We start from the raw sequence: 23373 nt of genomic DNA on the forward strand, positions 1-23373 counted from the left end.
CTCAGAATCTCCCTATGCCTTCTTAGCTCCCAGTCAAACCCAGGACTTAACTTGGCCTTTCTGAAGCCATAACATGGGAGACACGCTCAGATCTGAGACTCCTGCCCCTTCTACAAGTGTACTCTCTCTCAGCTCTCAAACCTGATTCCTCCCAGACTTGCTCCATGGACAAGTTCTAACTAGATCCTACTTCCCACTCTTGCCTTGAAGAACCAAAGATATTTATGACTGGTGTGAGGAAGACTTCACAGCTAAGAGACTGACCCCTCTGCACTTATGTGGCCTGATTCCTGGGTGGGCTTGCTTCTTCTCCATCTTTCCATGGCCTCCATCAGTAAGATGGCAACAGGACCCCTAGGTGATTCCAACAGGCAGAGTGGAATCAACATGTCCAGGTCTGATACCTCTGGAATGGCAGACCCTGTCTGGCCCTCCTCCAAGATCCAGGCCACCTGAGCAGCCTGGGACAGAGAGCTCAACCCTCTGCTGACCACAGAGAAGCACAGCAGGCTTTGGGAATGGGCAGGTTATCTGTTTCCGGTTATGGCTCTGATGTGTCACATCCCTGCCAACATTATATGGAGTCAGAAGGTTTTCTTTTTCCTATTTGTGTTTATTTCCATCACTAAAAAAAAAAATTTGAGAAGCAACAGGGAGCCTGACAGAGGAGGAAAAAAAATTCACACATTCACCCTTGTGAAGAAAGAAACGTGTCCATTCTCGTCTCTTCCCCTGGGGGACTCTTACATTGCAGGGGCTGGCCATTACCTGGACCACCCTCATGGCAGCTGGGAAAGACAACGCTGGTGGCTGGAGTTGCAAAGGAGGAGGTGAAGCGGGGGAATGAGGCACGTTTATGGGCAGGCGGGGGAGACAGTTTCAGACATGGAGATCAAGGGAAGGACCAGAGAGGGTGAGACAGTCTACAGCCATCACCTCCTGGACGCCAATGGGAAAGCAAAATAAAATCAGGAACTCTAGACAAATTGTCTTTGCCGTCAAGGCCAAGCATTTGACTTAGACATTAATGTGAGGGGAAAATGGATGTTGTATAGAGCCCTCAAAAACAATGACTTCCATGGAGAAGCGTCCTGCTCTTACTCTAGACAGCACCAGTGAGCACCGCTATACTGAGAAACACGGAAAGGCTGAGGGTTGTAATTTTTCTTCGTGGCTAATTAGCTTCTTTTCTTGTTAGTCACTTATGTCTATAGTTTTCAAAATACAGTTTGAACAGAGAAAAATCTGCATTCCTACTGAGTTAATTCTATAATAGCAACTGTACTGTACCTCAGGTACATTTTTCTTAAATTCCCGGCGGAGTTCAATTAAATGTTTATGAGAATGTTCACTCTCCTCCTGCCGTGCAGACAGCTCGGAAGCGACGGAATTAAGCTCCTTCTGGAACAATAAAAAAAAAAAAAAAGAAAAAAAAAGAGAGAGAGGGAGAGAGAAAAGAAAAAGATTTTTTTCCTCCTTTTCCTTTTTAATCATCGTACAAAACAGCATTCCAAACAAGTTTCCTTAACTTACAAAAAAGCTGAGAAAAGATAGGATATTGACTCCTGGCACAAATGAATAATTTACGAAACTGGGGATGCAACCGAAAAAAATCCAGGACAGCTTTTTTTGCTTGTCAGAAGTCAGGCCAGATCAATAATCTCCCATAAAGTTGGGTGGAGTTGTTTTTTTTCATATCTCCCCTACGCCTCTGCCCCACCTCTTAAATTTCCAAGGGAGTGATGGCATAAGCTTGTCAGTAACTGTAGAAAACATCTCCAAACGGTGTCAAAATAGTAAAGTGCGGCATATTGTATGGGCATATTATAGTGTAAGAAAGTGCTGTCGACAGCTTTCATATATCAGAGGTGGGAACTGTTCCAACTATGACTTACACTTAAGGGTTCATAAATACGCCTTTTAAGATATAGATGGCTTTTTAATTTCTGTAGATTTTGGAAAAATGAAGGTGCCAATAAGAAGCAAGATGACCTTTTGTGTATCCTGCAGTAAATTATCTAAGGTTCACTTCAAGTAGAAGAAATATTTCATTGAAGACTCCTGGATTCAGAAGAAAAGGATTGGAAGCAGCCTTGCCTGCTTATGTGCAATGAAGGTTTCAGACCAGGTTTTTACAGGATGAACCAAGGAGGGAAAAAAAGAGAGTGAGAGATGGAAGTGGGGGACGCTCCAGCTCACACATGACACAATGTCTGCTGGTTGTACATGTATATTTGATCACCCCTCTCGCAGCTTTCTTCACTTTAACAGTGGCGGTTTCACGAGGGGAGAATAATTCACCATGAGTTGTCATGGATTTCATTTGCATAATTCAAGAAATGCTCTGTTTATGTGGTCTGCTGCTTTCTTGCACCATCCCGAGATGGGCTTTTTTCTGGACGATAACTAGAGGAGCATTTCTGTATATATCACCCGATTATATCTGCAGCAATCAAGCCCCATAATTTCCTAAATCCGGTGATGCAATAAATTTCTGCAATCAGATTTATTAAAAACACACAAGCAGATGCAAGAGTGTATTTCTAGGGTGAACTCTTTAATCTAACATATGTATGATGAGGCCCGGCACCGTGTTGAAAGACCCCATTTGTCATTGCTAATACGCATTCATCTTGCACACACAATGAAACACTTTTACTATTAGATAATGAAATAAAAGTACTATTAACCTGCTGCAAATCCTTTTCCCTCTAAGAGACGAAATGCATGGTAATCGTCTTATATCATGTCTGAGAGTCGGTAAATCTGCTCAATAGCAGTTCACCGTAGCACCATAAACCTCGCACCCATCAAAGGCTGGAGCGCATACCCCAAACCCAGGATAAGTGTCTCTGCCTATGGAGCCTTTGGGAGAATCGGGGAAGGAATTTCTATTTCTGGAGAAATGTCTAACCTCTTTGGAGAATCATTAAGACTAGAAGGGAGGAAAATCGAGGCAAGAAAGTAGCCACTAAAATAGAGGGGCAAGAGACTTGGAAATGTGGTGCTCTCCAAGGTGCTGATATCAATTCTATGCCACAGCAATGGGTACACCAACTCCAAGGTGCAGGGCTTCCAGTCCAAACGTCCCATTGAATTTTTGAGCCAGGTAAGGAACAAGGTGTCATGGGAGAGAAGAGAGAGAAACAGAAACAATTTCTGACAGTCTACCAAGGTGACAGAGAAAATAAGGAGACTTCTGGTTTATCATCATTTAAAAATAATTGTAGTTTCCAATAAAGAAACCACAATTGACCATGACCAAAATATCGAGTGACTAGGGAGAGATCTGTGTTAGCAGCAATGGGACTGACCAAAGGCAGACAAAAACCAACTATGTGGTGCAGCCAGGTGGACAGACCCTCGCTTGGCAGGAGAGAAGTAACTGGAGTGTTATGGTCAATTTGAGTTGTGGCAGAGTGCTCACAGTTTTTCTTAGTTTTTCTCGTCCATCTTGAAGATAAAGAGGTGATTTTTACATGGCTACAGGACAAACAGAACTGGGACTTGGGTTAACATCACACGGTTTTGAATGATCATATATCTGACACAATGTTCTTATCTCTGGGATACTGCCTCTCCCAGCATCCCAGCAACCTGGTGGGGGCTGAACTTTGACTCCTTATTTAAAACATCAAACTCAAGTTCCAAAAGGAAATCTCAGAGCAGGTTAAGTCCAACTGTCCGATGTGCTGAACCAGACAACGATGCCGTGCGACTGCACTGGCTCCCTCCACCCTAACCTCCCAGGTTGCTGGTGGGTACAAATCTGTCTGCTGCATCCACACTGTAGACAGAGCAGAGGTGAGACCAGATGGGGAACATCAGCAGGCTTCCAACCCCAGCCCCACAGAAGCCCAGCTCTTGGGGTCTTCCCTGTTCATCCCTAGAGGAGCATATGATGGACATCATGACTGATGTCCATGTTCTTCTTACCTTTGCCTTACATCTATGCTCATCCTTCAACTCTGAATTCTTGCCACATTTCTATGGTTAGTACACTAACAACACCAACAACAATAATAGTAACTAATCATAACTACCATTTATTGGGTGCTTATATGTACCAGGCACCATGCTAAGCTCCTTATATACATCATCTCATGTGACGAGCACATTAATATGTTTGTAAGGTTAATTCAAGCAGGGACTAAGAAACAAATTACAGTCCTAATAATTCAGCTGTGAATTATCTCCTTGGTGGATTATAAAGGCAAAATTGTAATGCCCTACTCTTCACAGGGTTTCTGCTCCACTTCCCCACTAGCTGGGGGATGTTCAGGGAGCTTGTTTTAAATGTTATGAATGTGTAAAGCATCAAGCACAGTACTAAGTGTTCAAGAAATGTTGGCTGATACTAATTTAGATAAACTGAGAGCTCAAAGGACACCGCACTAGATCAGTGATTCTAAGAGTTCTGGATTTCACAGGTAAGTAAAAATCTCACACCCCCGCCCCCCAGTAAAAGGATGACAGAGTACTGACAAGTTTTACTCTATCAGGCAAAGACATTAAAAACCACTCCCTCCCACCCTAAAAGATAGGCTATTTGAACATTAACAGAGCAAGACAGCCAACGATAGAATTGACATGTCTTTTAAAATAAACACATTTAAAATAAAAAAGCTCACAGCACTGTATTTATTTTGAAGGAATATAAAAAACTCTCATAAACATAAACCAGCACCAGTCTGAAGCTGAGTTTTAGAAATAAGTGTCTGAACCCCCATGCACATACACAGCTAGCAGGGCCTCTTTGATGATCAAGCAGAACTTGGGATCCTCTCCCACCTGGCCCCCAGCCCCCAGCCCTAGGGGAGCCACGATTAACACAGCCCCAGACTTTGGGCCAGGCCCAGGCAGGGAGAAGACTCATCTGATTAACTGGCCATCAGCAGCAGACAGACAGCCCGGAGCCCGGCGCAGACCATTCAAATAATGATCATCATAAACAGCCCATTTGCAACTAAAAAAGAAATAATTTTAATGAGCTTGAAGCAGATGATAGACGCAGCTGAGGCTCGGGCCAGTGTGCAGAGAGAAAGGAAGCTGGGACTGAGCTGCACCCAGGACTAGGACCAGCAGGAAGAGGCTGGGGCAGGGAAGAAGGGCTCTTCTGATGGGACCTACAGCCCCACTGCTTGCCCACGGCAAATGCCCACTGCCCGGGGAGTGGCCCTAGCTCTGAGAGCGTCTGCCATCAGCTTGCTGGGCACCCTTGGAACTTCCAAGGCACTCACAGTCCCAGAACATATGAGCCAGAAGGAACTTTCAAGGTTGTCCAGTCCATCACTGTCCCAACTTCAACCATTCATACTACCCCTCTGCATGCATTTTGCCATATTGATATTCCACATGAATTACTATTTCCATGATATTTATCCTCAAACTGACTCTTCTTTCTTTTTGTATAATTTTAAGTTCAATTTTAAGCTCAAACTTTTACACCCTTATAACCATTGCCCAGGTAGATACACAGAATATTCACACTCCTAGCACCTTGGAAGGTTCCCTTGTGCCCTCTCCTAGTTAGTACCCCCTTAAAGGTAACTATCATTCTGACCTTAGCATCTAGATAAAATTTGCCTGTTCTTGACCTTTACATAACAACCCCTTCTCTTTTTAACCTAAATAAGTACATTTGAAAAGGAAATTCTTTTTATCACTAGAGGACACTATGCCATAAACAGAAGGTAGTCTTTAAAATAAAAGTACAATGAAAACAAAGCATTGCTGTTTGTCTTTGTTATAAAAGGAGACTGGCAAGTGCTGGAGAGGTATCAAAGGTAGAGACTTTCTTCTTGCTCCAATGAGAAGGAATGAATGACCACTGAGAAGGGATAACTGTTCCTCCTGACACAGGTCAATCCCTTCTAATGTCAGGTCTACTTACAGTCATCTCACGTCCTAACAGTGGGGGTATGTCCCACACTTTAGCTAACACTAACTGAATCTGAGTCTCCCATTTTAGAGATGAGGAAACTAAGGCAAAAACAGCTTAGGCTACCTGCCCAAGCCACACAGCTGATTAAGAGGCTGGATTTCCTCAGAGGGAAGGTAGCTCTTGGGTGGGGAAGGAAAACTGTTGGTTATCTATGGGGAGAGCAAGTTGAACATTCTCAGTTCAACTGTGTTTCCTCAACCAGGAAGGATTGGGAATCGTACAAGAATACTTAGTTTTGAAAGAAATTTAACACATGATCTTGACCTGAAGTGTCAATGATGTACAAAACTTTGAGCTAGCTGCTATGTTCTTACAGGGGAAATACACATCTGAATTGTGCATATGCATGTCAATTCCCCCAGCATGTGCTCACACTCTTCTCAGCTCCAAAGACACCCTCACACTCAGACACGTCCCCCTAATACCAACTCTGAGAAGAGACCTGAAAACGATGCAGTGATTGCTGGGGATGAGGGGCTAAGGAAGCGGACCTCAGGTGTTCCCATATTTTGAAGGGGTTGCATGAAAGGAAAGAAACTCTTCCTCAACTTGTCCCTCCTCTGCTCAGAACCCACCTGTGGCTCTCCACTGCTCTAGGACAATCGCCATACTTCCTATCTAGGTGTCACTGGGCCCCTGCGAGTCCTTCCCATCTTCCCATCTCTTTGTTTCCTTCCCAACCAACCTTCCTGCCTTGCAGGAATCCAAAGGCAACAGGGTCTCCCAACTCCATGGCTCAACAGACTTCATTCCTTCAGCTCAGATGATCTCATTCTGTCTTTGCAGTTGATCTTACTCATCCTTTGTGCCTCGGGTTAAATGTCCCCTCTTCCAGTAAGGATTCCTGAACCCTCCCCTCCAAGTCTGGGCACCTCCTTTGTGCCCCTGTTATACCTTTCTGATATTTGCCACCAGATGTTGTCTTTTCAAAGGCCTAGAACTTTTTCGCCAAATGAAACCTTACACAGACATTCCTTATAGAAAACAATAGCTCATGGCTAACATTTATGCCATATGCACACACACACACACACACACACATATATATGCTAGTATTTATGGAATGTGCTAAGCACTTTATGTATATTATCTTCTGTAAGGATATATGGATGAAGTGGCAGTTGAGATTCCAGGCCAGGTCTGGAAAACAAGGATGACCAGTGATTATGACTTTCAATACAGTCACCAACTCCCCCCAACACAAACCTGGAAGTCTGCTTTCTCTTTACTGCAGGGAGATGCAACTAGAGATGTTGTACATTCAACCATCCATCTACCCATCCACCCGTCCATCCATCCATCCATGATCTCTAGTGTGCTAGGCATTAGATAAGGGAAATCAGATACAGTCTATATCCTCCAAGAGCTCAGAAACCAAATAAGACAAGTTAGGGCATAAATAATTCTGGTAAAAGGGACAAAGGCCATCACATTAAGACAACACCTCCAGAGCAGACTTGGAGAAGAGTGAAACCCTAACATATGCCCTGAATTGCCTTTGCATGGGTAGGGAAACTGATGGGGCAAGGGAGAGATAAGAGTTTTACCTACTTCTACTAATTAAATCACTGTGTGGTTCCCAACTTGGGCAGGGGTTGCCAGTACCTAGTAAGTTACCCAGGCTGGAAGCCCTTTATCCAACATCCATCCAATCACCCAACCAACCATCCATTTATCCACTCATCCATCCGTCCATTTATCTAACAGATCATCTATCTTCCAACTGATCATCCATTCATCTATTCATCCAACTGATCATCCAACATCCATCTATCCAATCACTCACACTCAACCAGTCATCAATCCATCATCCATCCATCCATCCATCCATCTAATCATCGAACCACCCATCCCCATCTAATCATCCATCCAACTAACTACTGAGCCCCAAATCTGTGCTAGTTACAGTGTTAGGTACTGGTATACAGAAACTAACCAACATAGCCCCTGTCCTTGAGGAGTTCACAGTGCAGTGGAGGAGACACACAGGTCAATTCCAACACTGTGTGCCTAAGTACAACATGAAAAGTATGAATAAAGTATGATGGGAACACAGAGAGCAAGGTGACTTGCTGTGACTGGGGTAAAGAGTCACCAAGGTGGGAATGTTTGACCTGGGGTCAGGGAATGAGCTGGTTAAGAAAGTTAAGCATCCCACACAGAGGAAATGGGATTATTGTGACAGCCCCCTAACTGGCCTCTCTGTTCCTGCCTTTAGTTTTCTTCTTAACATGTATCACTATCAAACACACTATATATTTTATTTACTAGACTGAAAACTCCATGATAGCAAGACAGAGATTTTGGTCCTTTCCTCCTTATGCTCAGTGCCTAGAACAGATCCTGTTACATAGTAGGCACTTTAGAAATGTTTGTTGGTCAAATAAATGAATGCATAAATGCTATGTGTCAGAAACCCTGAAAGAGCCTCATTTGTCTGGGGAACAATGACCATGTTCAGGGATCACAGACCTGTGTCAAAATTCTGGCTCTGACCCCTCACGAGCAGTGTGACCTTGGACAAGATACTCAACCTTAGTTTCTGTGTCTGTAAAATAGGGATAAAAATTTGTGCCCAAAGTGTTATTGAGCAAACCCTTGAGAACCAGATTGTAAGCAGGTAAAGTGCTTGGCACAGTGTCTAGGATCTTCATTGCTCATATTCCCTCCAATGGAATGTCAGTCCCTCATGGATGGGGACTGTGCCTGTCTTGCTCACAGCTGTAGCCACAGGTTCTAGCTAAATGCCAGATGCATAAAGGCACTCAAAAAACACTTGTGAATGAATGACCGTTAGTAGATATAAGCATGAGGAGTCCTTTGTGGCAGGAGCAAGATGGGGCCCTCTTGCTGTTTGGGGGGGCCAAACAACCCATTCTGTATCTCAGGTCCATGGAGCCATTCAGGGCTTTGCCATCAGAGTCCCAGGCAGACACCGAGGAGGAGGGTTTCTGGGGATGCACTGGACCATGATGGGAGTGTCGCCTTCAGAGTGGCCTCAGAGGCTGGCTCTAGGAGGGGGCCGGGAGATGACCTGGGACGAAGGGCACATGCTGGCCTGCCATGAGCAAGGAGACAAGACGGATGGCTCTGCAGCCCGCTGAGATGGATAACTGAGCCTTGGCCGAGAGACAGACCGGGTTACCAGAGCCATCCAACACTCCCGGCACCATATGTAAATTTCAGGTGCCAAGATGTAGGGCAAATTATCCGAGGGCCCTGGCAAGGGGCGGTGCCTATGAGAAACAGTTCTCAGCCAAGCTGGCTTTACTGAATTCCATCATCTGGGCTGGGGTGATAGTTCACACTTGGGTCACAGAGCCCGTTGAGGGGACTGTATCCAAACCGTGAGGCCTGGGTGTGTGGGCGAGGCTGCCAACAACTTCTTAGCAGACGCCCAGTGCAGTGGTAACAATAATATAATAACTGTCCCATAGAGGGCTTACTAGGTCCATGTTAACTGGCATACAAAAGTTCACTTTATTTTCCCAACAGTGTTCGGCATGCAGTGGATTCTCTAGAAACATCTGCTGAGGGAGCAAATGAATGGTCCTATGATGCAGGTGCCATTTTACACAGGGTACCTGCAGAGAAACAAAGCCACTTGCCAAGGTCACACTTTCTTCTGCATTCTTTCCTCCGGATGCTCATGGGGCTACCTTTCCCTTACCTGTTTGTCCCAGACAAGGACTCATGTGGCCTGAAGATCAGGAGCGTGGCTGGACCTTATCAGTCTGTCTGTCCATCTGTTTGTCCATCTGTCCATCCATCATCCATCCATCCATCCATCCATCCAGTCACTCACTCATTTACTCAACTATAATTTAAGTGCCTACGATGTTGCCCAGAACGAGTCAGACCCAAGTCCTGCCCTCACAAAGTGTTTGGTCATGGAGGGCACATAGGCAATTAAAATTGTGGTCCACGAGGCCTTCCTAGCAGCTCCCAAAGTTCTGGCTTCCAGAAAATCCAGCGGCAATTTGCTTTTAGCTGGAGGCAGGCCAAGAGCCCACATTCGGCAGGCAGAGCGGGTTCGAGTCCAGACGTTCTTACTTACTGGCTCTGTGAGTCTGGGCAGACCCTTGACCTCTCCGCATCTAGGATTTACTGCTGTAACATGAAGTCATGGCATGCCTTCTCTCTTAGGGGTGCAGGCAGGATGAGAGGCCCGTGGCTGGCAGGGGGTCCAGGGTGCAGGAGGTGCTTGGGTGCTCAGGGGCCAGGGCTGGCGCTTGAGGTGGGACCACTGCCAGCCCTGAGCCCTGAGAGGGCAGCAACCTTCCCTGCCCTGGTACTAGGCTGAGGCCCAGAGTTGCAGTGGGGCCATTTCTCGCATCAGCAAATACTGTCAGCTTGATCCAACCATTTCTCATCCTCTCTACTGCTGCCACCTGGGTGACCATAGGAGCCTCCTCACTGGTCTCCCCACTGCTGCCCTCACCCTCCTACAGTCCCTTCCCCACCCGACAGCCACCGGGATACTGTTAAACCCAAGTCACATCCTGTCCCTCCTCTACTCAAAACCCTTCCACAGCTCCCACCTGACTCTGCATCAAGGCCAAAGTGCTCACCTCCATGTCAAGGTCCCGCGTGACTTATTTCTGTCCTCACATCCTTCTACTCCCTCCTCACTCACTCTCCTCCAGCCACACAGGATCTTTTCTGGCTCTTGAACACATCAAGGACATTCCTACCACAGGGCCTTTGTACTGGCTGTTCCCTCTGCCTGAAATGCTGGGTTTTTGTTTTTGTTTTTGTTTTTGTTTCTGTTTTTATTCCACATGGGTCTTTTCCTTTCCTCCTCCAGGTCTCAGCTCTTACACCGCCTTCTCACAAAAGCCTGTCCTACCATCCTATTTAAAACAGCAAGCACCTCCTCCCTACCTCACCCATTCTTCTCTCTCTGCTTATTTCTCTAAACGGCACTTGTCATCAACACATTTATGTGGTTACTGCTCTATTTATTTATTGTTCATTTCCACTAGCCACCCTCCTTGAATGTCAGCTCCAGAAGGACATGGGCTTTGTTTGTTTGGGCCACTGCTGTATCCCTGATGCTTGGTACATAGTAGGTGCTCAACACTTGTTGGTTGAATGAATGTATCACTAAAGGAACAAATGAAAGATGTGCTGGCCAATCCCAGCACCAAATGTCCCCCCGCCTCACACTTGCACCCCGCCTCCAAGGCCCCCCCCCACCCACCAAGCATCAGCCAGGAAAACAAGCCAGTTCCTGCTGCAGACGGGACCTGGAGGTGGTTGTCCTTGAGAGAGGATGCCAATCAAACACCTAATTATCTCGCCACGAACCCGGGAGCCACATCTGATCGCTTCCTCCTGCCCTTGATTGCTGCTTTATATTCCGGAGTTCTCAGATGTAAAACCTTGGGGCACCAGGAAAATAGAGTAGCCCCGCCCCCACTCTGGTGGGTGTCAGGTGAGGGGCCAGGGACCCCACATACCCCCTCTTAGGGCTAATACATCTGGTCCAGCTGCATGAGCTGGCTGGGCAGCTCCTCTCTGTGCTCTTCCCTCTCCTCTGTTAAAAAAGGGGGAGGGGGTCACATCAAGAAATCACTCGTTCACTCATTTCAGTGTTTATTGAGCACCTACTTTGTGCCAGGCACTTGCTAGGGGCCACAGTGGTGGTTACTCATCATATCACAGGAGCTAAGGGCTTGCTACGTGGTGTCAACTTTTCATGCCTTGGCTCAGCTCCTCTCCTAACCCCTTCTGCAGATGGGGAAATCCAGTCTCAGAGAGATGATATCACTCACCCAAGATAACAGTCGGGCAAAAGCAGAGCTGGGCCTTGAATCCTGATCCCCTCTTCTCCAAACCATGGCACCAACGCTGAAGTCTGTGCCATTTTAACATCTTTTTCAAATTCATTTCTCTGAGTAGCCTCTTTTTTAAGGTGGGGGAGGAGACTGGGTGTTGCAAGAAGCTCTGTGGAAACCTCAGAAAGCTGTGGAACAATTTACTGGTGTACAGGGCTAAGGCACACAATGCAGGTGGGGAAGGAAGCTCCTGCTCGGTGTTAGGTGGAGGTCTAGGAGCCTCGTGGACCTCAGTGGTGGGAGACAACGGTCACACAAGTGCCCATGCGGTGTCCTGGGGAAAGCGCACAGGGAGAGAGCTGCAGCTAACAAAAGAATATGGGCACCGGGCACCTGGGGGAAGGCATCGTAGGAGGAAGGACCCATGGGCAAGGGCGTGGAGGGTGGAAAACCCGGGCTGTGCTGGGGAGTGGCTGACCACCTAGATGCGTATTAGGGACTCACGGGGATTGGGGCTGGAAAGCCATGAGGCCAAGGCAAGAAGGAACTGGGAGCCACAGAGGACTGTTGAGCAGAAGAGGGGCACTTGCTTCAGGCAGCTCTGGGAAGCCTCACGGGCAGGAAGGTGAGGGCAAGAGGCAGAAGAGAGAGGTGATGGATTTTAGGGACCCAATGGAAAGGAATTAATGCCATTTGGCAACTGGGAGGATCAGCCAGAGGAGGCTGAGGGCAAGATGGAGCGAGGAGGCCCTCAAATGAGGGGCAGCTGGGCACACTAAGGAGGGCTTCACACCAGGAGCCCTTGGGCCCTCCATCGCTTGTCCCCTAATTTGCTGTTGACTTTGGCAAGTGACAGACCTCCCACTGCCCACTGTTTTATTGGTTAAATGAGGCCCAGGATGTCTGAGGGGGTACTGAGAGGACCTAAAGAAATTTGTAGATACAATTTCTCCCTAAACAAATGGGAGGAATTAGTGTTTAATAAATGCTCTGGGGAGTCTAGTTTGTAAGTATGAAGAGAAATATTTTTTAAAGAAAAATATTTTGTAGGGGTGACAAGAAGGAAAAGGGAGCCAGAGTTCAAACTAAATGCCCCTCATTTCTGCTGTTGTTCCTAACCTGCAGGGGTGCTCCTTTAAAGCCAGTCCTAATTTGGCTGCGACTCACATGCCGCGACTATTCTTTTTAGGGTTAGAAGACATTTGCTTGAGTGACGCCATCCCCAGGAGGGAGTCCCAGATTGAATGGGGGTTGCCCAGGCAGGGTCACCTGAGGGTCCCTATGAGCCTCCTACTAATCAGACAACCCCATGACTGAGTCCCTTGTCCCAGCGTGTCCCCAACACCTTGATAAAAAGTCTAATTGGCTGCTTCCCATCCAGGATGTGGGTCTTATTTCACATCAAGCTGCATAAGGTCCTTGATATACAATTCTTCCACTTCCAGTGAAAGGGAGGGAAGGGAGGAGGGAGAGGAAGAGGAAAGACTACATTTTATTTTTGAATCAACATCCCTTTTTATCTACCTATATTTTATTAAAATGTTTATCATCCACATAATGTGAAATTCTCATGGAGCCAACTTTAATTACCTGAAACTGCACCCAGGACCCCCGACTGCCTTCTTGGCACAGTAAATAAAGTGATGGGCAGGAATGCTACATGGCCAGGCACTGACCCAACCAGGAAAGTTCAGAGACAAGACACTAATCCTTTCTGCAAAAGGGGGACTTCCCTGGTGGTCCAGTGGTTGAGAATCCACCTGCCAATGCAGGGGACATGGGTTCGAGTCCTGGTCCAGGAAGATCCCACATGCCGCGCAGCAACTAAGCCTGTGCGCCACAACTACTGAGCCTGCGCTCTAGAGCCCACGAGCCACAAGTACTGAGTCCATGTGCCACAACTACTGAAGCCCGCGTCTAGAGCCCGTGCTCCACAAGAGAAGCCACCACATTGAGAAGCCCGCGCACTGCACCGAAGACCCAAGGCAGCCAAAAATAAAAAAATAAATTATAAAAATAAATTATAAAAAAAAATTTTTAAGAAGGGGGTGTCCTTTCCTCTCCCCCAAACCACAAAAGGCCATGTCCCAAAACAACAGAGATGAGACCTTTCTCTCCAAATGCTCTCTCCCCAGACCCAAGGAGACTTTCATCTCTGTATTTGGAGGCATAACAGAACTTCCCCCTATCTACAGACACACAGACAGTCTGTACAGAATTGAATTTTTACTGTACTTATTGACTAAGAGAAAACTCGAGAATGACAGACTGGCCTATCCTAGACCAGGGACTTTCTTTCTCCAGGGCCTAAAGAGGCCCAGGACACAGGATACTCATATTCCCAGCATTGGGCCTAGATGAAGACTTAGGAATGCGGGCTGGGTTCGAATCCTGATCCTGCCACTCTCTAGCTGGGAGATCCTAATGCCTGAGCCTCAATTTCCTGATCTGCAAAATGGGTATGATGCTTGTGAGCATCATCTCAGCTAGGGATGGGGGTTGGACACCAAGCTGAGCTACCTAGAAGAAGTACCGAGGAACAGTGCAGATCACTGGGATGGTAGCAGCTCTGCAGCCGTGGGTTCAAATCTTCCCTGTTACGCTTGCTAGCTCTGATCTGGCCACGTCACTGCACTTCTCTGGGCCTCAGTTTCCCCACCTGTAGCATGAGGATAATAATAATACTAAATGAATCTCAGGCACGTCTCACTCTTCAATATCTCTAACTGTCCAGAAATAATAACCGCCCCTGCCGCCGCCTTCGTCCAAGCTGCCATCGTCCCTCGCCTGGACTATTTCCGGGGCCTCTTTCCTTCCCTCCCAGCTCCCGCCCTTACCTGCTACAGTCCAATTTCCAGGCAGCTGCTGGAGTGTGCTGTTCAAAACGTGAATCAGCTCTTGCCTCTCCCTGGCTTGAAACTCTTCCATGATTTATTTGCCATGGGCTTAGAGTGGAATCCAGATTCCCCCGCACTGGGGTCTACAGGGTGTGGCCACCACTCAAGGTTCCAGTTTTACGTGGGCTGACATCTTTCCTCAGCTCAATGCACTCCAGCCCCTCCGATGGCTTCTATCCTCCAGCAAGGCAGCATCTCTCCCACCCCTCAGGGCACTTGCCTGGGCAGTTCCCTTTATCTGTGATCCCTTCCCATCCCCCTAACTCTGGCACCTCCTTAGTGGGGTCCTCCCTGCCCTCATCCCAAAACTCTAAAGTAGATCCATCCCCTCCTTGCTCCTTTTTCACAGAGTATTCACCAGCATTTGCAAAGACAAACTAAAACTAAAAGCTCCAGGAGGGCAGGACTTGTGTCTCTTTTGTTCTCTGTATTTCCAGCACCTGGGCCTATGCCTGGTGTAGAGGGAAGCTTAATAGACACTTTTTGAATGAGTATTCGCTTCACTGAGTTTCTTTGCACATCAAATGAATATAATGAATATGAAGAGACTTTGATAACCAGAAATGCTTCGCACAAATAAAACAAAAATAACAATTCCTTAAGAATGGAAATATCTTACTTTGGGGCTTAGAGGCAGGAAAGAAAGGGTGAGAATAAGGAGGAAAGAGAAGAGAAAAGCAAGAGTGGGAGAAAATTCAGGATTAATGAGGTGGAACTAGTGTGTTCCTCCCACCCCCAAAGGCCGTTTGGGGTGTTCTCCCACCACCCCTGGGAGGGTGTACTGACGCCTGACATGTTAGCACGTCCTGATATTTTAGGGCCTGGGAGAATTACTTGGATGAAAATTCATTCACATTTTAAAGCTGTATTTTCACTGTGCAAACCGCAGCAGTGGGGTCCCTTCAGGCAGATCGGATCAGGGCAGGTGGTGGGAGGTGGGTCGACCTGGCTGACCCAGCCGGTGCTCATCCATTCCACACCCACCTCCGGAGACTGCAGACCAGCCCATGCTGCAGCACGTTCCTGTCGAGATGAAGCACTTGTCCAAGGACGGGGAAGCCATCTCTGCCCTCACACAAAACAGGTCACTGCTGACATTGAACCTGATGTTGTTTTCAAACCGCACTTTCTAAAGGAGTGTGTCTGTTGTTCTTTACAGGAAACCTCATGTTGCTTACATCCTGCTCATCAACATGCCGATGGCATTCACTGCTTCGTTCATTCATCAAACATGCATTTGAGAGCCTACTCTGTGCCAGGCACTGTTCCAGTCGCTGAAAATCCAGCAGTGGCTGCAGTAGACAAGGTCACTGCCCGTGTGGTACTGACAGTCTAGCACCTTATCTTTCACGGACGAAGGTGTGGAGTCAGGGTTTTTACATGGCGTTTATACAGCCCTGGGGACTGGACAGAATAACAACAACAATAAAGATAACAATAAAGGAAGGAGATACTTTTTTGCCCATACTAAGAGGCAGACACCATGCTAGGGGATTTACGATCATTCTTCTCTGAGTCTTACAAGAGTCCTTCAAGAGTCATGTAACTACTCCATTTTTTTGGCTGAGGAAACAGGCTCAGAGAGGACAGGTCACCTGTCCTAGGTCACAGACATAGTAAGTGACAGGGCTGGGATTTGAACCTGGGCACTCCTGGCTCCAGAGCCCATCCATGCTCTTCTCCTGACCCTATAGTATACCTCGACCTAAATCCACAGCACAACTTCTGGTGCTTCCCTCTCGGTCCTGAGACACTATGTACTATCTAGGTGCAATATTCCAGGACACATGCAGCCCTGAAGCCCTAGCTTATCCCAGCCAGGTATGAATAAAAGAGTTGAACTCTGATCAATCCTTGGAAAGGTTCACTGAGGACCTAGAACATACTGAGCAGTGATCTTGAACTTCCAAGTACTGCACTGTCCAATATGGTACCCACTTGCCTTGTGAGGTTCTTTAAATTTAGTACCTCTAAATGAGTTTAAATGAAATACAATTACAAATTCAGTTCCTCAGTCTCACAAGCCATATTTCAAGTGCGCAACAGCCGCAGGTGCTAGGGGCTACCATATTGGACAGTTCAGATATACATCATTTACATTATCATAGAAAGTTCTATTGGACAGCACTAACTTTAGAACATCTAAGATGTGCGGTCTTGTCTCATGAGTCCCATGCCCCCACCTGCCATTCATCTCTTCAAGCTCCAACGGCTCCCAGAATTCCCAGTCCAAACCCTGATTGAAACTCAGGACCAAAAATGCATACTCAAATCTCCAGAAGACACGACTAAATGCTGGTGAGGATGTGGAGCAGTTGGAGTGCCCATACACTGCTGGTGGGAAGGTAAAGTGGTACAGTCACTTTGGAAGACAGTTTGGCAGTTTCTTAAAAAGTTAAACATAAGTTTGCTTTACAACCCAGCAATTCCACTCCTCTACCCAAGAGACTTGAAAGTGTATGTTCACACAAAGACTTGTACATGCATGTTCAGAGCAGCACTATTCACAATAGCCAGAAAGAGGAAACAATCTATATGTCCGTCAACTGGTGAATGGATAAGCAAAATGTGGTCCATCTATACAATGGAATATTATTTACCAATAAAAAAGAGCAAAATACTCATACCTGTTACAACATGGATGAGCCTTAGAAACATAATACTAAATGAAAGAAGTCAACACAAAAGACCACATACTGTATGATCCCATTTATATGAAATGACCAGAAAAGGCAAATCTATAGATATAGAAAGTAGATTCATGAAGTCCTGGGGCTAGGAGTGCGATCAGGAAGATCTTTTTAGGGAGATGGAAATGCTCTAAATTTGGACTGTGGTGATAATTGCACAGGTCCATAAATACTAAAAATCACTGTTGGGCTTCCCTGGTGGCGCGGTGGTTGAGAATCCGCCTGCCAATGCAGGGGACACGGGCTCGAGCCCTGGTCTGGGAAGATCCCACATGCCGCGGAGCAACTAGGCCCGTGAGCCACAATTACTGAGCCTGCGCGTCTGGAGCCTGTGCTCCGCAACAAGAGAGGCCGCGATAGTGAGAGGCCCGCGCACCGCGATGAAGAGTGGCCCCCGCTTGCCACAACTAGAGAAAGCCCTCGCACAGAAACGAAGACCCAACACAGCCATAAATAAATAAATAAATAAAACAAATACTTTTTAAATAAATAAATAAATAAATAAAAATCACTGTTGGGTACATGTATAATAGGTAAATTCTATTGTACATAAATTATACCTCAATAAAGCTGCTTTAAAAAAAGTGAAAAGAAATCAGGAGGTGGGGAAAGCTATGTTCAGCTGCCTTGTAAAATCATAAAGCTCATGCTAACTTTCCTTTCAGAGCCCTCTTCATCTTTGCATTGGACCATCATGCCAATAAGGAACATTTATGGACAAGTCACTGGGTATCAGGCTCTGTGATCAGCATTTTACCTGAAGTGGTTATGAGTATCCCCATATTACAAATGGCAAACCTGAGGGTTCAGAGAAGGTACTTGCCTGGCTTAAGGATACAGCGTGGTGAACTCAGGGTTCCAACCTGGGTCTGTCCGTCCTGCCTCTCACAGTCCACAGGACGCTGCATCCAATTCACCCAGTGATGCTGGAGGGAGCTCAGAAGAACAGACTCCAAGCTGTGCCCCCTGAAACCTAAAGCTGGTGGCTGGTGCCCGTTCCTTGTGCCACCTGACACTCCGTTGGCCGGGACTCATGGTCAGTTTTATTTGATTTCTATTCTAAAGCACTGTTTTGTGTGTTTCTTTTTTTTCCCCTAGGGGTTTATAAACTCTGTCTTTTCTGTATCAGGTTGAAACTTAGAATACAGGTTGTCAGCCAACATGCCAGGCATTTTTCTAAAAATAACCCAAATTGGTTAAGCCATTTTTAAGCGATGGAACAGTCAGGGGAGAGAAAAAAAGTTGTTGGGCAGGAGGAGGGAGGAATTTTAAAGGTGGTCTCAGATGCTTTTTTTGAACAGCTTTAAACTAAAGGTCTTGTCTGATTGAGATGGACATGGACCAGTGACCGCAGCTACAGACCATGGGACAGAATGTGGTTTCCTCTGGTGCCTCAGGCCTCAGATTGGCTGCTCAGGGTGGGCATTTCCCTGTGTGTGGGTCACCAGAACATCTCATGTAGAGGGATGAAGAGGAAAGGACAGAAGGGGTGAGGGGAGAGGGGGAACAGTAGAGAACAGGACTTTCTTTAGGAATTGGGGGGACATGGGAAGAGGGGACCCAAAGGGCAGACACACCAAGGGTAGAGTTTGCTGTGCTCTCTGTAGCAGGACCACTAGGTGTTGAGGGTCTTCTCAAAATGGACTTGCCCCATTAAGTCAAACTCACCTGAATGCACGTTCATTCAATGTGCTTCAAGCACCTACATCAGGGAAGAGGCTGACCTGTTCCCAGCAGACTTCACAGGGCTTACAGGTGCGGGCCAGGGTGATATCAAGAAATGAAGGGCTGGGGGGCATAACAAATGGGAAACAAGTGTCCCAGAGAAAGGGGGCAGCTATACTCAGCTCTGGCTGATTGGTACCACAGAGGATTGTGGGCTCAGTGGGTCGGAGGGTTTGATTCTACAGAAAAGCCCAAATCCAGATTTTTAATGTGAAAATCTCCTGATTTTTAATTGTTGGCAACAAATTCAGAAAAAAATTTAACAACGCAGTCTGTGCCAAACAAAACAGATTTACTGGGGGATTTGGACCCTGGCCTGCCAGTTTGCAAACTCCAGTCTAGCCTGTTAATTACCAGGGATGAAGAGAATAATAATAACAACGATGGCTTACATCTACAGTGCACTTAATGACGTGCCTGGCCCCGTGCTAAAACAACACTGTGAGGCGGGTGCTGTTATTATTTCCTTTTTACAGAGGAGTACATCCAGGTACAGAGAGGTTAAGTCATTTGCCCAAGGTCACACAGCTGCGGTGGCAGGGCTGGATTCCAGCCAGGAGTCTGGCTCCAGAGCCTTACAATTTCCTCGTGGTTAAAGCAAGCTGGGTGGCCAATGGTATGACATGTCCATGACATCCTGTGGAATCTGAGACCCCTGGAGATGAGGGGGTCCTTAACATTCCAGTTCATTACCCCCACCTCTTACAAACCTGTCCCCCAGAGAGGTTGGGGAGGCTGACAGCAGCCTCCAGAATGTAGGTTTCTGCTCACTGGTCACTCCATCCTGGGACTGCCCCAGCCAAGCTGGTCCTAGAAGGTCTTCAGGAGGATGTGTGCTGCTTCCCAGATGGGTGCCACCCGCCTGTGCCCGCTGCCCACTGGAGTCAGCTCCCCCAGCCCCCAGAACCTAAGGAGAGGGGCAGAGCTGACTGCCTTCTAGCCAGCATGAGGTCCCCAGGCCTGGCTGGCTCGCTGCCCCCCACACCTCCAGTTCCTTCCTCCCAGGATCCCAAACAAGGAGCCTGTTCACAGCAGAGTGCTCATTACCATTTGCATCCCGCCTTTACCCAGCAGATGTGCGCTGTTACAATAGCAAGAGAGAAAATAGAAAGAAATCTCGGAATTTGTTCTCCAAAGATATTCAAATTAGTTAATCAAGGGGCTTCTTATTGCTTCTCCTCTCCCCCCTCAACAGCTATCCATGAAGATAATTGATCAGCTGCTAATAACTGATTACACTTCACAAGTGTTTTCTTATGCCCATTACCAGAGTGTTTAAAGACATTTTGTAAAGTTCTAATTATTTCAAATTGTTCCACTGTAGAAAACACCTTGGAGCAGTCAGTCGTTGGCTATGCCTGGGATGCTTGTGCTGGGTCAAAGGGTACTTGGAGGCAATGGTCAGGGTCCTGGGTAATCCCATACCCACCTCTCTCCTGGACTCCTGCATCTCTCTTCCCTCCCTCTAATCCCTTCTCCACACAGCCACTAGGATGCTGTACTCCAACCACCATCCCTTAACGGCAAGCCAAGTCCGAACTCCTTAGCACACACCTCCTTCATTTTGTCATTTAACACAGCAGTTCTCCAACTTTTGTTGTCTCAGGACCCTTGTATACATTTAAAAATGACTGAGGCCCTCAAAGAGCTTTGTCTACATAGGTTATAGCAATCGATATTTACCGTGATCAAAATTAAAACTGAGAAATTTTTAAAGCACAAGCATATACAGGCACACACTCCATTAGCTGTCAGAATGATGACATCATCACACATCCTGTAGCTTCTGGAAAATTCCACCGTGTGTTCTCTCACAAGGCACGTGTTTGATTAAAAGCTGGGGTGCTGGGCTGTGGAGGTGCTGTGAGTGCAGGAGTGAAGCAGATGGAGAATTAATTCAGGCTCCCACAGAGATGCACATGGACACAGGCAGCTCGCCTCCCTCTCTACTGCCTCCACTCCGCCAGGCTGCGGGCCTGGGATCAACCACCCTCAGAGGTGTGTCTTTGTGAAGATACAAGGGATCTGTGGATCTGCTAATAATGCCAGGCAGCTGTCTGGATGTCCAAGAAAGACGAACTAATCTAGTGGTCAAAAACATCAGAGGGGGAAAGATGTCAAAGGAATGTCAGGGTTAAGTGGACGCCCTGGCTTGAGCAGTTGGGGTCGTGGGGAGGGGCAGTGGTGGAGGAATGTCCACCATGAACATGGGGAGACCCCTGACCTAGGAAGCTCAGTGACAAGAGTGTGAATGTGTAAATGAACAAGAAGCTCAAGGGACGATCCTTCCTGTGACACTCTAAGTTGACTATGACGGGCCAAGTGGGAATCTCTGTCTTCATCCCCTGCATTTCTAAGCGATAACTGTTGAATTAAAAAGAACAGGTGACAGAACACTCTATGACATAAATCACAGCAAGATCCTTTTTGACCCACCTCCTAGAGAAATGGAAATAAAAACAAAAATAAACAAATGGGACCTAATGAAACTTAAAAGCTTTTGCACAGCAAAGGAAACCATAAACAAGACCAAAAGACAACCCTCAGAATAGGAGAAAATATTTGCCAATGAAGCAACTGACAAAGGATTAATCTCCAAAATTTACAAGCAGCTCATGTAGCTCAATAACAAAAAAACAAACAACCCAATCCAAAAATGGGCAGAAGACCTAACCAGACATTTCTCCAAAGAAGATATACAGATTGCCAACAAACACATGAAAGAATGCTCAACATCACTAATCATTAGAGAAATGCAAATCAAAACTACAATGAGATATCGCCTCACACTGGTCAGAATGGCCATCATCAAAAAATCTAGAAACAATAAATGCTGGAGAGGGTGTGGAGAAAAGGGAACACTCTTGCCCTGTTGGTGGGAATGTAAATTGATACAGCCATTATGGAGAACAGTATTAAGGTTCCTTACAAAACTAAAAATAGAACTACCATACGACCCAGCAATCCCACTACTGGGCATATACCCTGAGAAAACCATAATTCAAAAAGAGTCATGTACCACAATGTTCATTGCAGCTCTATTTACAATAGCCAGGACATGGAAGCAACCTAAGTGTCCATCAACAGATGAATGGATAAAGAAGATGTGGCACATATATACAATGGAATATTACTCAGCCATAAAAAGAAACGAAATGGAGGTATTTGTAGTGAGGTGGATGGACCTAGAGTCTGTCATACAGAGTGAAGTAAGTCAGAAAGAGAAAAACAAATACCGTATGCTAACACATATATATGGAATCTAAGAAAAAAAAAAGTCATGAAGAACCTAGGGGTAAGACGGGAATAAAGACACAGACCTACTAGAGAATGGACTGGAGGATATGGGGAGGGGGAAGGGTAAGCGGTGACAAAGTGAGAGAGTGGCATGGACATACATACACTACCAAATGTGAAATAGATAGCTAGTGGGAAGCACCTGCATAGCACAGGGAGATCACCTCGGTGGTTTGTGACCACCTAGAGGGGTGGGATAGGGAGGGTGGGAGGGAGGGAGACGCAAGAGGGAAGAGATATGGAAACATATGTATATGTATAACTGATTCACTTTGATATAAAGCAGAAACTAACACACCATTGTAAAGCAATTATACTCCAATAAAGATGTTAAAAAAAAAAAAAAAGAAAAGAAAGTACATTCCCATGGGGAAAAAAACCCCCCCAAAAAAACAGGTGAAATAAGAGTGAATAGGCTAAGCTACAGAGTGGGAGAAGCTTTGTGCAATTTACCTCATAAAGGATTGTGTCCAGAATCCAGAACTCCTAAAACCTCATTGAGAAAAGGAGAAATGACCTAACAGAAAAATGGGCAAGAGACTTGAACCAGCCCCTCCCCAAAGAGGAGATCCTAATACCAACGAGCACATGAGAAGATGCTCAACCTCACTGTCATAAGGGAAAGGCAAATGTAAACTAGGAGATACTTCTACATACCCACCAGAATGGCTGAAATGAAAGACAGTACCAAGTGTCGGCAAGGATGTGGGGCACCGGACCTCTCATAGACTACTGGTGGGGTGTCAACTGATATCTGGGAAAACTACTTGGCAGTGTCTACTAAAGTTAAACATACGCTGCCCTATGACCAGCAATTTGACTCCTGGGCACCTACCCCAGAGAAATATGTTCACCAAAATAGAGCCTCACTATTCAAAGCATGGTCACAGACCAGCAGCATTGGCTTCACCTGAGAACTTGCAACAGATGCAAAAACTCAGGACCCCCCACCCCTTCTGCTGCCCCCGCCCCGTCAGACCTACTGAACTGGGGGTCTGTACTGTAACAAGATCTTGAGGTGATTCATGAGTACCTTAAAG

At 46.5% G+C, this 23373-nt stretch overlaps 1 protein-coding gene across 7 annotated transcripts in view; it reads right to left on the reverse strand.

The window, feature by feature from the left end:
• CUX2 (cut like homeobox 2) overlaps positions 1-23373 on the reverse strand; it is a 266060-nt gene that overhangs the window by 107130 nt on the left and 135557 nt on the right. For 4 of the 7 annotated variants that reach the window (XM_082355805.1, XM_082355809.1, XM_082355811.1 and 1 more), the window contains exon 2: positions 1291-1401. The exons of 1 other annotated variant lie outside the window; for it this stretch is intronic. In XM_082355805.1, coding sequence (XP_082211931.1) covers positions 1291-1401 — 111 coding nt within the window. Of the gene's footprint in view, positions 1-1290; positions 11708-23373 lie in introns of those variants that run through there. 2 more of the 7 variants (XM_082355807.1, XM_082355804.1) reach the window with 1 other exon arrangement.

The sequence above is a fragment of the Balaenoptera borealis genome (assembly GCF_965194805.1).
Source record: "Balaenoptera borealis genome assembly, chromosome: 14".
Taxonomy (NCBI): domain Eukaryota; kingdom Metazoa; phylum Chordata; class Mammalia; order Artiodactyla; family Balaenopteridae; genus Balaenoptera; species Balaenoptera borealis.